General features: G+C 44.6%; 1 protein-coding gene across 5 annotated transcripts in view; it reads right to left on the reverse strand.

The window, feature by feature from the left end:
- Numa1 (nuclear mitotic apparatus protein 1) overlaps positions 1-16,216 on the reverse strand; it is an 80,534-nt gene that overhangs the window by 19,764 nt on the left and 44,554 nt on the right. For all 5 annotated transcript variants that reach the window (XM_059269971.1, XM_059269976.1, XM_059269984.1 and 2 more), the window contains exons 3-11: positions 12,311-12,396; positions 6,287-6,366; positions 5,077-5,159; positions 4,005-4,085; positions 3,344-3,431; positions 1,526-1,643; positions 750-907; positions 402-519; positions 201-318 (exon numbers count right to left, since the gene is read on the reverse strand). In XM_059269971.1, the coding sequence (XP_059125954.1) occupies positions 201-318; positions 402-519; positions 750-907; positions 1,526-1,643; positions 3,344-3,431; positions 4,005-4,085; positions 5,077-5,159; positions 6,287-6,366; positions 12,311-12,396 (930 nt within the window). The remainder of the gene's footprint in view (positions 1-200; positions 319-401; positions 520-749; positions 908-1,525; positions 1,644-3,343; positions 3,432-4,004; positions 4,086-5,076; positions 5,160-6,286; positions 6,367-12,310; positions 12,397-16,216) is intronic.

The following is a 16,216-nucleotide window of genomic DNA, read 5'->3' on the forward strand; positions in this document are numbered from 1 at the left end:
TTAATCCCAGCACTCGGGAGGCAGAGGCAGGAGGATCTCTGTGAGTTCGAGGCCAGCCTGGGGTACCGAGTGAGTTCCAGGAAAGGCGCAAAGCTACACAGAGAAACCTTGTCTCAAAAAACTAAAAAAAAAAAAAAAAAAAAAACAACTAACACCACCTTAGCCCTAAGGGGACTCTATGCACAGCCGGCCCTACTCACCTTAAAGGAAAGATCCCCATTCTCCTCAGAAAGTTGGCTGATCTTTCGATCCATCTGGTTCTTCTCTGTCTTCAGGTTCTGACACCGCTTCAGAGTCTCATGCAGCCGCACGGTAAGGCTGCCAGGAGACGACAGTCAGAATGCTGGGCCCCCAGCTGGGCAGCAGGGATGGATGCTGGGAGGAGGGCGGAAGAATCATACCTCTCATTCTTGCCACGGAGCTCCTCAAGCTCTCCGGACTCTTGAGAGCTGGCTGCCTGCTTCTCGTTCAGCAAAGCCAGGTGGTCAATGCGCTGCTGCATCATGGCTATCTGTGCGTCTGCCCAGGGCAGGAGAGGAGACAAGAGTCAGCAAAGAACCAGGGGACAGGAAAAGAGCAAAGGAGGCACACAGTGTCCATTCCACAGCAAAGGGACATGGTACAGGAACAGAACCCAGTGTCCAGCAGGCCAGCCTGACACCTGTCAGCAGAAGGGACAAGACGGCAGGCCAAGCTGTCACCGAGGCTTCCCCGGGTTACCAGTCCCCCATAGTCTGTCAGGCACCCACCCTTCTCAGTGAGGAGCTTGAGGCTCTCCGACAGCTCCTGCTCCAGCTCGTCCCTGTTGTTCCTCTCATCTGCCAGCTGTTTCTTCAACCGTCTCATCTGGAACTGTGGGGTCTGCAGGATGTCACCCATAGGGGAGGATGGAGAACCTGCGAGGAAGCTACGGAAAGAAGTGGCAAAGATAACAGGCTAAGAGCCTAAGGTCTGAAGTCACCAGCAGCAACCAGGGATGGGACAGCACCAGTGACCATATTCAACACTAGTTTGGGAGCCCAATGTGCCTGGGTTCTATCTGCCAGGCTACCTCATGTCTCAGGTCATGACCCGGAGAAACTTTTCTTCTCCCTCCTCCATGTCTTAATTTCTTGGCTGAAGAATTGGAAACAAGTATGTTTGAAGGAAGAAGGGATTTCCATAAACAGGAAACTGCTTTTTAATTTATTTATTAATTTGTTTTGGTTTTTCAAGACAAGGTTTCTCTGTGTTAACAGCCATGGCTGTCCTGGAACTTGATTTGTAAACCAAGCTGGCCTCGAACTCACAGAGATCCACCTGCCTCTGCCTCCCGAGTGCTGGGATTAAAGGCGTGCACCGCTACCACCATCTGTCAGGAAACTGCTTTTGAGGGAGGACAAATTCCTGACAGAACCCAAATAAACAGCACCCTCAAAGTACTCTCTAATGGTATAAAGGGATGGCAAATAGCTTAGCCTCCAGTATCCAAGGACTGACTAAATGGGCGTGGAGACACCATGCCAGGAAGAGGCCCAGGACATACTTGTTCTCACTGGAAGATGAAGCAATCCTCTGTATTTCTAAGAAGCGAATCTTCCTCTTGGGCTGGTGGCTGGGTGGAGAAAGGTCTTCAGAGACAGTACTGGAATAGGTGTAAGGAACTAGGGATAAGAAGCAGACGAACAAACCAAGAACAGTTAGTAGGGGGTGAACAGATTTCACTTTCATGTAACAGGTGTCAATCTGTAGACACATATAAACTGAAGAGGCAATTACGAGAAAGAACCTGACCCACAAGGTCAAGGTCTTTAAAATCAAGTGCCTGGCTCCCGCTTTCTCAGAACAAAGTACTCAAAAGAGCATGATGGAGTGAGGAAATTTGCTGTGGGATGGTGTGTATGTCAAATCTGTTGCTCTGATTGGTCAACAAATAAAACACTGATTGGCCAGTGGCCAGGCAGGAAGTATAGGTGGGACTAACAGAGAGGAGAACTGAGAGAACAGGAAGGTGGGAGGAGACACTGCCAGCCGCCGCCATGACAAGCAACATGTGAAGACGCTGGTAAGCCATGAGCCATGTGGCAAGGTATAGATTTATAGAAATGGACTAATTTAAGATATAAGAACAGTTAGCAAGAAGCCTGCCACGGCCATACAGTTTGTAAGCAATATAATTCTCTGTGTTTACTTGGTCGGGTCTAAGCGGCTGCGGGACTGGCAGGTGAGAGAGATTTGTCCTGACTGTGGGCCAGGCAGGAAAACTCTAGCTACAGAAATTCCTCTCATCCTCAGACACTGGAACGAGTCCTAATGTCAGGACTACAGAGGCATCCTGAGAGCTCAGCACCAAATCTGCCCACAGGCCTCTACAGCTTGTACTGATGTCACCAGCTCTGGGAACACCTCCATACCTAGCTTTTACATCACCAAGGTGTAGAACACCCTCCTCCCTTGGTTCCCATGAGCACTTTCTCAGGACTTCACTACCTCTAATCACCCTACTTCTCCCTCTTCCCAGAGATATGATGGAGCCTCTTTGCTCTGTCCACCTGCAGCTTCAATGGCCCAGAGAGCTTTCTTACATTTCTAGACTCTCATTCTCAACATCTCGCCTTCATGAATCTGAACATGAAGAATCCCACCCAAGTTTTACAGTCAGAAAAGAACTTGCCTAGAACTATGGCACAGAGTCCTAATAGCAGGAGCTGACCTCTTCATGAGACATGAAGAGCTCTCATTTTGTGAGATACTTGGCATATCTACACTTGGTCCCCTTATCAGGCTTACTAGTTTTTATGTACCTGCCTCCCACCTAGAGCATGAAGGGAAATGTTTTACAAGGTTTCCAAAAGATGTTTATCTCTAACTTCTAAGCCTAGCATTTAAAAGACAAAAACCACGGAGATGGAGATCTGGCTTAGCAGTTCCAGAGGATTCAAGTTCAATTCCCATCATCCATATGACAGCTTAAAACTCTTAAGTTGTTAGCTCAGTTCCAGAGGATCCAATGCCCTTTTCTGGCCTATATGAGCACCAGGCACACACAGACATACATGCAGGCAAAACACCCATACATATAAAGATAAAAATAAAACAAATAAAAAGCAAAACAAAATAATGTGAGAAGTAGGAGTCCCGATCACCCTAATGCAGATGAGATCACTTACAAGAATCCTGCTCAACTTTCAGGCAGCAGGGAGCCACTCCAGATGATCTGAGGTGTTAGCAACATGGCTCAGAAATCACCTTCCATCACACATGACTCCTTAATACCAACTCTGTGCCATGTATTGGGTCAGAGGATCCCAGCAGTCCTCTGCTCAGAGAGAGAGAGTGGATCCTCACAAGTGGTCCTACTCACCTTTCTCCAAGAAATTCTCCAGGTCCTCAGTAAGGTTTAATGACTCCTCATGATCCAGCATAAACTTCAGGATGACAGCTAACTCAGCCTGGGCCACAGGAGAGAAAACGAACATCACTGTGGTGTCGTGGACACCAAAGAGAGGAGGGCTCAGGACTTACTCCAGCAGTGCTAGTCCCCCGGGGCTTGGTGGATCTTTCTTTTCCCCGTAAAGCTGAAACTCCATCGCCTGCCCCACAACACACTGGCTCTCCTTCTTTGCCTAACAGGGAGCTTTTTATGTACCTTATTGACTTCTTGCAAATAACCCCTACCAGAGTGGGATGGCAAGTACAGCCATGAGGACACACACAGGAAAAGGAAATAACTTCTACATATTCTCGAAATACACAGGACAATTAAAAACATGCACACAAAAAAGGCCTCAAAAGTTAATCCCTTAAGAAGTTTACAGTTGTGCTTAGGGATGAGCTTACTGACAATATAATTTCCTTCTTTGGACTTCAACATTTTCTGCTTCTTGTTTTTTTTTACAATGAATGGCTATCATCATGATACACATTAACTTTTTAGAGAATAATAACTTTTATTTAAAGAAAAATGACTGGGCAAGGGAAGCCCAGGCTGGGCTGGCAAGTGGGATGAAGGCACGAGAGCCTACCTGAATCCTATATTCAAACTGTTCCCAGTCCCGGGGATTTCTGGAGCTCATGGTGGAGTGATATAAAAACAGCATTACCATCTAGAAGATGAACAAAGAAGTGGCAGTGACTGAGTGAGATACATCTCTTCCTGGTGCGCCCACTCAAGAGCCATTTTGAAGATTCTGAGCTATTCTCTTTCAGAATTTCTATAATTAGCAGTCCCAAATCACCATCCTTAATAGTCCCAGGAGGAAAGATGGCTCAATGGTTAAGAGCACTGACTCTTTTAGAGGACCAAGGTTCAATTCCCAACAACCACATGGCAGCTTAAAACTGTCTGTAACTCCAGTTCCAGGTGATATGACACCCTCACACAGACATACATGCAGGCAAAACACAAATGAGCATAAAAATAAATTAAAAAAAAAATGTTCCCAGGAGACCTCTTTTTCATAAATAAATCCAAGGGCTTGCCAGGAGGTGGTGGTACACACCTTTAATCCCAGCACTCAGGAGGCAGAGGCAGGCAGATCTCTTGAGTTTGAGGCCAGCCTGGGCTACAATTGAGTTCTAGGACAGCCAGGGCTACACAGAGAAACTGTCTCAAAAAACTAAAAATACTACTACTACTACTACTACTACTACTACTAAAATAAATAAATCCAAGGGCTTGATGCTCAGGGTACAAAAAGACAGGTGTCAGGACTTCTACACAGCTGAATTCCTGGACTTGTGGAATCAGGAGCATAAAACTTAAGACACCACCCTCTATAGACCAACACCCAGCAGAGGAAATGAAGTCAACTGAGCTTGAAAGAAAAATATGATGATCACTGAGTGAGAACTGGTTCCTGAAAATCTCCATCACAGGCCTCAGTGTTGGTCAAGTAAACTTCTTTGTCAAAAGATCATGGGCTCCCAGAATCCTTGGACAAAAATGGCCTCTGGCTTAGCCAACTGGCTGGGCTAACTGGCCGGCCTTGCCTCCAGGTCTGATGAGTTCCAAAACAGCACCCTTCATTCAGGTTCAGAAAAAGCCTTGCAGATTTCTCAGGTCCCTGCCACCCAAGTCTGATATCCCACAGGTACCTTGGCCAGTTCCATCTCAGACCCCTCCATCACTTTCTGCACAGACACCAGGCATTGTGTAGACAAGGGATGTTTCCAATTTTCTGCAATGACAAACATGTAGCAAACACTGAACTCTCAAAATTCAACTTCACAAGCAGAATTACAGCCTCCGAGGAGACTCCAAGACAAAGGGCCCTTATTCCTGATGTTCTCTCTCACCAACCTTGTATTTCCACCTGAAGTCAGTCCTACCGCGGGGCAGGCCAAGGGCTCCATGGATAGTATTAGAAGAAAGTGCCAGGACATTAGCAATAGCTCTGGGTCAAGACCCTACACTCACCTGCCAGCTCATCATCTCCCCTACTTAGCACCACAGAAGGAGCCAGAGATATGAGATCATCCTAGAGTCCTTTCCAACTAAGGCTGCAGAGGATGTCTACAGCTGAGTCCAATTAGAGCAACAGAGGACACCAGAACCTTATTCTTCCAGAGCATTTCATAGTAACAGCCTGTAGGGACAAAATTTCACCTGCCCTATAATTCTCTTGAGGTAGAAATGGCAGGCAGCTCCCAATGTTAAATGTCAGACTCTGTGGTACAAGGATAACCGGGGAGGGGAGCTGACATGCTCTATGCCCCAAGTTTCACAATCATTCTTTCTTTTCCCCCTAGCTCTGTAGACCTCAAACTCAGAGATCCGCCTGCCTCTGCCTTCCAAATGCTGGGATTAAAGGTGTGCGCCACCACCGCACAGCTTCACAAACATTCTCATTTAATCTTCCCCCAACCTGATGAGCAATAGTTATCTCTATACCACATACTGAGAACCTATGTCTAAAAAACGGTACCGTGCCCTTTACCTACTACCTAAGCGATTACCTAACTATTTTTCTTGCAAGGGAAAGTTTTCTTACAAGGGGAATGTGAACCTTTTTCTCTCCTGTTTCTTCAAAATAGGGAGACCACAAGACCAACAGGTGAACACAAGGGATGTCAACCCTATGATCTACTGGACCTGACATGGACTCTGGGACTGAAGGGACATTTTTCTTAACATAAGCTGGTGGCGGAGACATCTCAAGATCCAGGGAGCACGACACAGCTAGTTTGTCTTTTTGCTAGAGTAGAGGATCCTGAACATTTTTTCTGCCAGACAGCCATGACTAAGTCCTCTGGTTCCCAAGTCCTAGGAGCTGGAGCTGCCCACCTAGTGAAGAAAGACACTTACTCTGTAGGAAACTGCAAACAAAGTCTAGTCTTTCTGGCACCGGCTGCTGAAGAATTTGTTGCCCCTCTTCAGTGTTGTGGCTAAAATAAAACAAACAAAAATGAGCAAGCATTAAGATAGGAGTAGTTAGCCATCTTTGCCTCACTGCTTACCTACAACTGTCCCTCTTCCCTTCAGACCCAGTCCGTCCCAGGCCTGGGAAAGAGCCAGACCTGATCCTGGAGGCAGTGAGAAGATACAAGAACACTACTTTATTCTGATGAAATGTTTGGTGGGTGAGAAGAGGAGACCTGAAGCATGGGGTCCCTTCCATAAAACATGGCACTCTGCTAACACATTTGCAGTAAGAAGAATGCTCTGTGGGAAGGAGCTGGGAGGAGGCGGCACAGATGAATGGGAAGAAGCCATGTTAAATAGCCTGGAATGGAGTGGCTCAACAGTGACATGTCAGGAAACCTAGCAAACATGGCTAATGGAGAATGGGAGAGGTCCACGGGAAGAGAAAGCAGGGCCAACGTAAGAAAAAATGGGTGGAGACAAGGCTCTGAGGGAACAGGAGAAAGTTCCTACACTCCACACTGGGCAGAGGAAGAAATGGCTGCAAATTTTAAGAAGAGGTACCAAGGAGTAATTGTTTTTGATGAACACCCTTGCTTCCGCACAACTGTCTAACAGCCTGTAACACACAGAAGGAGGAAACAAGGGAGAGAGGAAGGCAGCAAGCAGGCGGTGTTCACATACAGCCAGGCATGGCCACTTTCTCTACAGCTTCGTTTTCTGAGGTGACTCTGCTTCTCCACCTTATGTTAGAAAGCTCATTTATCTCTACGTGCAGCTGGAAATACTAATGATCAAAGATATCCAGACTCCTCAAGACCTAAATCCTCATATCTCAGCCAACTTTATGGAGAGCAGGGCTGGCCCTAGAACCATCCAGTGCTAGAGACATCCTTGTAAAGCATAAGGTACACCTATACCATATAAGTTACCTGACCCTTTCCTGGGCAAAGAGTGACAGACTTCTTCCAGGTGAGGACCCTCCCCATTCCCATTCGAGAGGCACTGGGGCCTGCTAGCAGTTAAGTGACTCCTACAGTCTTGAGAAGTGCTAATCTCACTGACTCCTAAAAAAGTCATCTTCCCTACCTACCCACACTTGGAAATTCGGTAACCCTCTGCATCAGTGGAGAACAGTATTGTATTTACCTAAAGTAAGAGGCTTCTCTAATCAAATGTTTGCAAAAATACTTGTTTAAACCAAAGTGAAGTTCACACCTAAAATAATCTCAGCATTTGAGGTAGAGACGGAAGAATTAGGAATTCAAGGCCAACCTTATCTTTAAAATATATGTATATAGAGAGATACAGATGCTTTCTGTTTTTCTCCTTATTTTATTTTTTTGAAACAGATCTTACTGTGTTTCTCAGGCCTGTCTTGAACTCATGGGCTCAGATAATCCTCTTCCCTCAGAGTCTCAAACACTTGGAGACTACATACCTACACCATCATGCAGCTTCAACATTTTCTAAAGAACAGTGTGTAACACATTAACTACTAGACCTATTTACCACAAAACTGTTTTCATACTGCCCCTAGCACAAGTAAAGCATCATGGAGCATACCAGTCCTACAGCAGTGGTTCTCACCGTCCTAAAGCTGAGACCTTTAATACAAGCCCTCATGCCGTGATGACCCCAACCATAAAATTATTGTTTTTGCTACTTCACAACTGTAACTGCTACTGTTATGAATTGTAATGTAAATATCTAATAGCAGGATATCTGATATTCGACCTCTATGAAAGGGTTGTCCAACCCACCCAGGGGTCTCGACCCACAGGTTGAGAACCACTGTACTAGATCAATGCAGCCCATTCTAGACTGCTCAAGTCTCAAACTATCAGGAAGTTATCTAGAATGACAGCCATCAAAGCTCTATCACCCTCTCAGGTATCCTCCAGTGCTCAGAGAGCCACACAACTGCACCACATACAACTAACTGACCACTCTAGCTGCTGGTACAAAGTTAGGCATCTAACAGGTACTCAGGACATCCAGGGTGACTCGCCAGCTGAGGGAGGCTTGTTAATGAGGACAGAGGTCAACATCAGTAAGACAAATATCAGGCCCTTAAAGGAGAAAAAAAAAATCAAAATCTTTTCTCCCAGCCCTTGGGTGGCAGAGGCAGGTGGGTCTCCATGAATTGAAGGCCAGTCTCATCTACATAGTTTCAGGCCAGACAAGGCTACATATACATAATAAGACCTTATCTTTAAAAAAAAAAAAAAAAAAGGGAAAAAGGAGACAGAGAAAGTTAAGAAATAATCATCATCAGGCCTTTATATTAAATTTTGCTACTCAAGTCTCAAAGCTATGAAAGAGAGAGGACAACGTTTTTGCTTTACACTGTGAAGAATGAAAGAGAAAATCCTCAGGAGGCAATGTCAATGCCTTTTCCTATTAAAAAAAAAAAAAGGCCAAGCGGCACACAGCTTCTGCCTGACAATGTGTCCTCCTTCCCTGGAGAAAAACATCTCTGATGTAGAGCAGCACCAGCAGGACTATCAGAAAGGCAACAGCCACAGCATCCTAACTAAGGATGTCAGTTTTCCCAAAGGCAACTGCTCCGTGTCATCTTGTATCTGACATGGAGGCAAAAGCTAGCCTGGATCTTTGTACCTGGGCATCTAAGACTCAGGCAGCACTCTACAAGAGAAAATGGGTGTCTGAAATTTCCCTTTGAAAAGTGTCTTCCAGGAATAACCCAGAGAGGCTAAAGCAAGAACAGATACACATCCTGACTCCTGGACTGTGGAGGAGCAGCTCCCTCACAAGCGTTCCTCTGGGAGAAAGGAGGGATGCTAATGAGGCTGAGGAAATTAAGAAACTCAGGAAGCTCACCAACAAGGCCCTCCCTGAGGTTACATAAGCAGCAAAGAAGCATCAGCATGGAGAAGAGCCACTTTCCTAAAGATGGTCTGCTCTGCTGAGTTGTCCCCCGTCCTGGCGTGAACTCTCGGGTGCAGCTGCCTGAGTCACCTGTGCTCCTGTGCCTAACTAATCAACAAACAGATTCACCAAGTTAAACTGGGATAGAATGTTCTTTTAGTCTGTTGCCAGCACCCTCTCTGTGGTACTTGACCACTTCTATACACCTCCCCAGGAAAAGTTAGACAACATGGACCACCTATTGCCTTTTATCAAGTCAAGGAAATTTATCTTTTCTCTTTAAAATAAAGTTTTTTTATGTATGCTATTTTGCCTGCATGTATCTATGCACCTTGAGTGACTAGTGCCCATGAAGGGCAGAAAAAGAATCAAATCCCCTGGAACTGGAGTTACAGAACATCTAAATCACCATGTGGATGGTAGTTATTAAACTCAGTTCCTCTGGAAGATCAACCAACCAGTGCTCTTAACCACTGAGATATCTCCAGCCTAGAAATTTATTTTTCAAAAGCAGAAAACTTATCTATTCTGAATTCAAAAAAGCACATATACACCATAATATATATTACAACACAGAAGGTATTATTATATCTTGTCACTTGTCTTTTAGTGATGGTAAAATTCAATGGTGGGCTAGGTATTACCAGCCTAATGGATTTACCCATCAGTGATAACAGATGCCTCATCCTACCACTCTATTACAGTTTGAAAATAGTAAAAATTGCACAGGTAGTCCTGGCTGGCCTGAAATTTGCCATGTAGACCAGGTTGACGGAGAACTTACAGAGATCTGCCTGCCTCTGCCTCATGAATGCTGAGAAAATAATTTCTTTTTTACTATTTATTTTAGTTTGTTATGTTATTGTATATATGTGCCTGTGTAAGTATATTCACAAATGTGAGTAAGTGCATGCACTTATGTGCAGGCAGAAGTCAGGAGGCGTTGGACTCCACAGAGCTGAAGTTAAAGGTATTTGCAGGGTGCCTGGGTTACATGGGTGCTGGGATCTGAATTCCAGTGCTCTTGATTGTTCAACAAGTGTTTTTAACTGCTGAACCACCTCTCCTGCCCTCCAAAACTAATGACTTTTTTAGACACTGCAAACTGCTGGTTTATAGGTGATCTATCACCTTATCTATAAGGCACCTTTGAGCAAAGAAACCTTTAGCTATCAGTTTACAGGCAACATCAAGAGCAACAAGCTAAGCAGCACCAGACAATACAATAAACAAAATCAGGATTTAGTGCTTTCTACAGGATCTAAATAATGGGACGAGAGAACAGAGAGACCAAATTCATTGAGAACTAAACTAGGCTACTGACAAAAGATCTCTGGGGGAGGCAGTGAGACAAGGTCTCTACCATGTGGACCAGGCAGGCCTTGAAGTCAGAGATCCACCTGTCTGTCTCCACAGGTGTGCACCACCACACCCAAGTGAAAAGATTCTCCTCTGTGCTGCTCAACCTCACCAGCAATTCTCCTGCTTCAGCTTCCCAAGCAGCTGGAACTACAGAGCACTACACCATATCTAGCTTAATAAATAATCTTTACCATTAGGATAAAGATTTTAGCCAGGTAATTGTGACAAATGCCTACAATCCTAGCACCTGGGAGACAAACAAATTCAAGATCATGCTTCCCTGCATAGTCAGTTGAGGCTAGCTACATGGGACCCTGTCTTGATTTAAAAAAAAACAAAACAAAACAATTGAGATTTCAATCTGCTAGCTACAGTCACTGAAGAACTGCAAAGAAAGCAGATTTAAGAAATATTCTTGAGATCACCATATGGGAATAAACTGGAGAATAATGAGGCCATGAGAGCCTGGTATCCTGCATGAGGCAAAGGATAAAAAAAAGAAGAAAGAGGGCTGGAGAGATGGCTCTGAGGTTAAGAGCACTGGCTGTTCTTCCAGAGGTCCTGAGTTCAATTCCCAGCACCCACATGGCAGCTCACCATTGTCTATAATTTGAATTCCAGGAGTTCTAATATCTCACACAGACACACACTCAGGCAAAAACACAACTGCACATAAAATAAGAAATAAATAATTAAAAAAAGAAGGAAAGAAAGAAAGAAAGAAAGAAAAGAAAGAAAGAAAGAAAGAAAGAAAGAGAGAGAGAAAGAAAGAAAAGAAAAAAAGAGAAGAGAAGAGACTTTGGCAGTCCACGCCTTTAATCCCAGCACTCAGGAGGCAGAGGCAGGTGGATCTCTGTGAGTTTGAGGCCAACCTGGGCTACAGAGTGAGTTCTAGGACAGCCAGGGTTAAACAGAGAAACCCTGTCTCAAACAACAACTACAACAAAAAAGAAGAGCCAGTGGCATAAGTCAATGCCAAGGAAAGAAAATGGAAGTATTTGGACCAATGATGACTTCTTTCAGAGGAACTGAAACAAGTGCCAGTCAGAACCAGTAAGGGTTTTAAACACCTATAAGATACCCCATCCCCCAAACACCAAGTTTCAAAGGCTAACAGAGAACCATTCTAGTAGGCTTCTCTGTCCTGGGCTGCTCAGCAGCACTAGTCCTGACACCACAGAATTCCACCTCACCCTTATCCACTTAGATACACTTAGCTGGGCCAGGAAGAAGGCTCAGTAGTAAAAGGGAATAAATAGACTCACAAGCCTGATGACCTGAATTTAATCTCTGTAACCCACAATGGAAGGAGAGAAACAACTCCTAAAAGTTATCCTCTGACCTCTGCCTGAGTGCTGTGTCATAAGAGCATCCACATTCACTCACATCACACATACAACAATGAGATAGTGAGGCAGGGGTGAATCATGAAAAGAGGGTTACAGAAGACTACTTTTGAGACAGGAAGATGGAAAGTTCTTGAGGGTAGTCTCTTAGAATTGTGCATAGGGCCCTGAAGAGCCTTCTGTGCCAGAATGAGGAGGTCTTTGGATAGGACAAGACTGAAACTTCTCCCACTGAGAGGTTCAGTAACTAGAAAGGCAAGGTCAAGGTGCTAGTCCTTGAACCCACTTACCCTTCTAATATCCCACCTCCACCTGGTTTTCTGGGCAGTCCCCACCACTAGCTAGGGGTTGGAGAACTCATACTCACATGGTGTTAATAATCTTGATGAAGATGCTGCAGTCCTGGAGCTGCAGCACCGTCTCCACTGGGTCAGCCACATGCAGACTGTTCACCTACAAGCCAAAGGAAAGAGTCTGGTGAGAGTACGTACAAAGTAGTCCACTGCTCCACTGCATGCTGGCATGGCGCATGCCCTTAATCCCAGCACTCGGGAGGCAGAGACAGGCATATCTCTGTGAGTTCAAGGCCAGCCTGATCTACAAAGAGAGTTCCAGAATAGCCAGGGCTACATAGAAACCCTGTCTTGAAAACAACAAAAACAAAACAATGCCAGAAGCATGTGGTTCACAACATGCTTCAGATGCTGGCACCACTCTGCTCACTGTGAGTGCCTACAGTTGTAGGCTACAACAATAAAGGCACAGGTTGATTCCACAATTTTTTTTTTAAAGATAAAGTCTCACTAGGCTGTCAAAAAATGTTTAATCTTCCAATTTCTACTTCCCAGATGCTGGGGGTGGGGGGTGGGGGGTGGGGGGTGGGGGGGAGTTTGCAAGTGTGTGCTACACCAAGCCAAGATTTTTAATCTATACCCACTCACCCAGTGAATGTGCCCATACACAGCCACCTAAAGCAAATCAAAGATCAGGCTTTTACCTGTAATAGCCCATTATAAGAGCTCTCCTAGGGGTCCTAGGACCCACAGCATGCTAAATACAATATAAAAACCTAGGTCTAGCATGATGACTCTGCAGGTAACTACACCTGCTGCCAAGCCTAATGACTTCAGTTTGATCCTCAGAACCCACAAGGTGAAGGAGACCAAACTTCAGCTGGTCTTCTCTGACTTCCATTTGTACATGTGTGGACACACAACTAAACAAATAATGTAAAAAATAACAAAAGTTTGCAAATATACACTTTAGTCTGAGAGGAGGGAGGAAGAAATAATGAAAAAACAAAGTAAGTTATTTTTTTTTTTTTTTTTTTTGGTTTTTCGAGACAGGGTTTCTCTGTGTAGCTTTTGCGCCTTTCCTGGAACTCACTTGGTAGTCCAGGCTGGCCTCGAACTCACAGAGATCCGCCTGGCTCTGCCTCCCGAGTGCTGGGATTAAAGGCGTGCGCCACCACCGCCCGGCAAGTTATTTTTTAAAAGGAGAAAGAGCAGGAGAGGATAAAACTCAACTCTGATCCAATTGCCGGTTCTTTCTCTTTGGCTTCAAATGACCATCCAGTTCTTAACACTACAAAATTCACCAAGGGACAAATATCTCAAGTACATAGGATATTCAACAGCATTTACAGTTAACTTCTATAGGGAAGTCTATAAATGAATTTCACAGGCACTTGGACTCCAGTTTACCTCTATTACCATGGGGATTGCTAATGAACTATAGTTGTAGTACAGAGAGGGTTGAAAGACAAAGTCCGCTTAGATGAGGCTGTTCTAACAATTACAGAATGTGGCTATATGCAATTAGCTAGAAGCCATTGCTTATAAATGTGCTCTTTAAAGAGCAATGGGCTAAGATCCAGTAAGATGGCTCAGTGGGTAAAGGTGCTTGTTGCCAAGCCTGATGACCTGAGTTCAACCTCCAGGTCCAACACGGTAAAAAAAAAAAAAAAATCTGACTCTGCACACAGGTCCTCATGCACATACAAAATAAATGTCTAAAACTATTTCTGAAGTAGTGATAATTTCAGCTCCTGGGAAGCTGAGGAAAGAGCATCACTGGCGGTTCCAAAACAGCATGGGCTACACAGCAAGACCCTATCTTTCATATACATGTTATCTTAAATTAAAACAAAGAAGTAGGGTACTGAAGGGGATGGCTGAGCAGTTAAGAGCTGCTGTTCCAGAGGACCTGGGTTCAATTCCAATATCCACATGGCAGTTTACAAACATCTGTAAACTCCAGTCTCAAAGGATCTAACATTCTACTCCGGCCTCCTCAGGCACCAGGCATGCAAAATAACTATACACATAAAAATAAACTGAATTTTTTTAAAAATTAAAATAATAAGGGGCTTAAGAGATGGCTCAACAGAGAAGCCCATGCTTCTGGAGGACCCAAGTCAATTCCTAGCACCAATTTCGGGCAGCTCACTGTCAGGTCCAAAGCCCCATCCCCACTCCTCACAGTCCCTCCCCCCAAAATGGCAGTGCTGGTTGTCCTAAACAGAAGGATTGTTATTGTGCAAACAAGCCTAAAGGTTCCTATTTACTAGAAAAGCAGACCTCTTAAGGTGTTTCTGTAGATCAAAAACCACTGTTAATTCTCCAGTAACCTCCCTTAATCTTCCCCTAAAGGTCAACTGGCTCTGGCAGGGGAATCTAGTTCTGGACAGCCTGTATCAGTCCAGAACTCCATCCTACTGACTGTCATATAAAATCTGCTTGCTTTTCTGCTACTTGCTCTTCTCTCTGCCCCCACCCCTAGAGATGACCTTGGCAGTTTGATCTCCAGTAAATCTTTCTTTCTGTCCACGGAGCAGTCTAGCTCTGAAGTTTCTCTGCAAGATCGCTTATACTTGGTGTCTGAAACATGGGAGGGACATTAAACCCCCCAAAAAAGGTCCTGTCCTCCCTAGCTGAACCAAACTGCCAATTTTGACCCTCCTGGGTTCAGATCATTTGCTTCTGCTGGCTCCTGCCACCCACCATTTTCAACTCCAAAATTTAGAGTCCACTTGTTCAACTGCTTCTCCTCCACCTACTCTAACCACTCCTCTCTCCTCACCTCCTCAGTGTCTCACTTGGAGCTACCTGCTGTCTCTCAGCTCATATAGTCTACCACAAAATCATGCTGGTGTCAGGCAGCTCCTTTTTGGGTGTCCCATCACATAGAAGAGAGATGCCCTCCACTGATCCTGGGGACACCCTGAATTGAAATTCTTGTCAACACAACACTTACCCCCTAAAAGTCTAAATTTCCTTGCTCTGCTCCTGGCTCCCTCCCCACCGTCTCTCAGCTCCCTCCTGGAGCTTGCTGCCTCTAACCATGGCTAACCACTTGGGTCTATACTATGTTCAACTACAGGCTTCTACATTTGTTTTGTTGTTTCTGGTTGTTTGTTTGTTTCACCTAAGACAGGGTTTCTCTGTGTAGCTGGCTGTCCTGGAAGTAACTCCGTAGACCAGACTGGTCTCAAATTTAGAGATCTGTCTGCCTCTGCCCCAGTACTGGGATTAAAGGTGTGTGACTGCCTGATTCTAAAAAATTTTTTAGATAAGGAACACATTTGATGAATAAGGCTTATGAATTCCTAAGGTCCATTCAGGCTAGCAAAAACTGACTTGAAGATGTATGTCTAGCTTTTCTGTCTTTGCTAAATTTGCTAAGCGTGAGCTATTTGGATAAACTGAGTCATACAAGAAACTGATATTCTGTAAAGGTACACGATGAAAGGATCAGGAAAGTAAGGTTCTAAGTCTCTCTGTGGGCTATATTTATGGTTTCAAGTTTTATTTTGATGCTAAGGTATCTTCAATTCAATTTTTAGGGCTCAAACTTAACAGGTATAAAACTATAAAACCCTAACCTTATAAAAGGTACCACCTTAGCCGGGCGGTGGTGGCGCACGCCTTTAATCCCAGCACTCGGGAGGCAGAGCCAGGCGGATCTCTGTGAGTTCGAGGCCAGCCTGGGCTACCAAGTGAGTTCCAGGAAAAGGCGCAAAGCTACACAGAGAAACCCTGTCTCAAAAAAACCAAAAAAAAAAGGTACCACCTTGTTATAAACTGCTAAAGATAATTCAGGCATGCAAGTCAATGGTGAGTCACCTTATAAATGATCAAAGTTTTTAATGTGCTCAGAACTATGCTTATAGTCATGCTAGTGCAAATTAATTCATCTACAAGGACAAGCTTTAGCCTTGTCAAGGTTAAGCCTAAAACAATTAACTGAAAATAAGTAAAATTTACTTTGTCAG

Source organism: Peromyscus eremicus, chromosome 1 (genome assembly GCF_949786415.1).
Source record: "Peromyscus eremicus chromosome 1, PerEre_H2_v1, whole genome shotgun sequence".
In the NCBI taxonomy this organism is placed as follows: Eukaryota; Metazoa; Chordata; class Mammalia; order Rodentia; family Cricetidae; genus Peromyscus; species Peromyscus eremicus.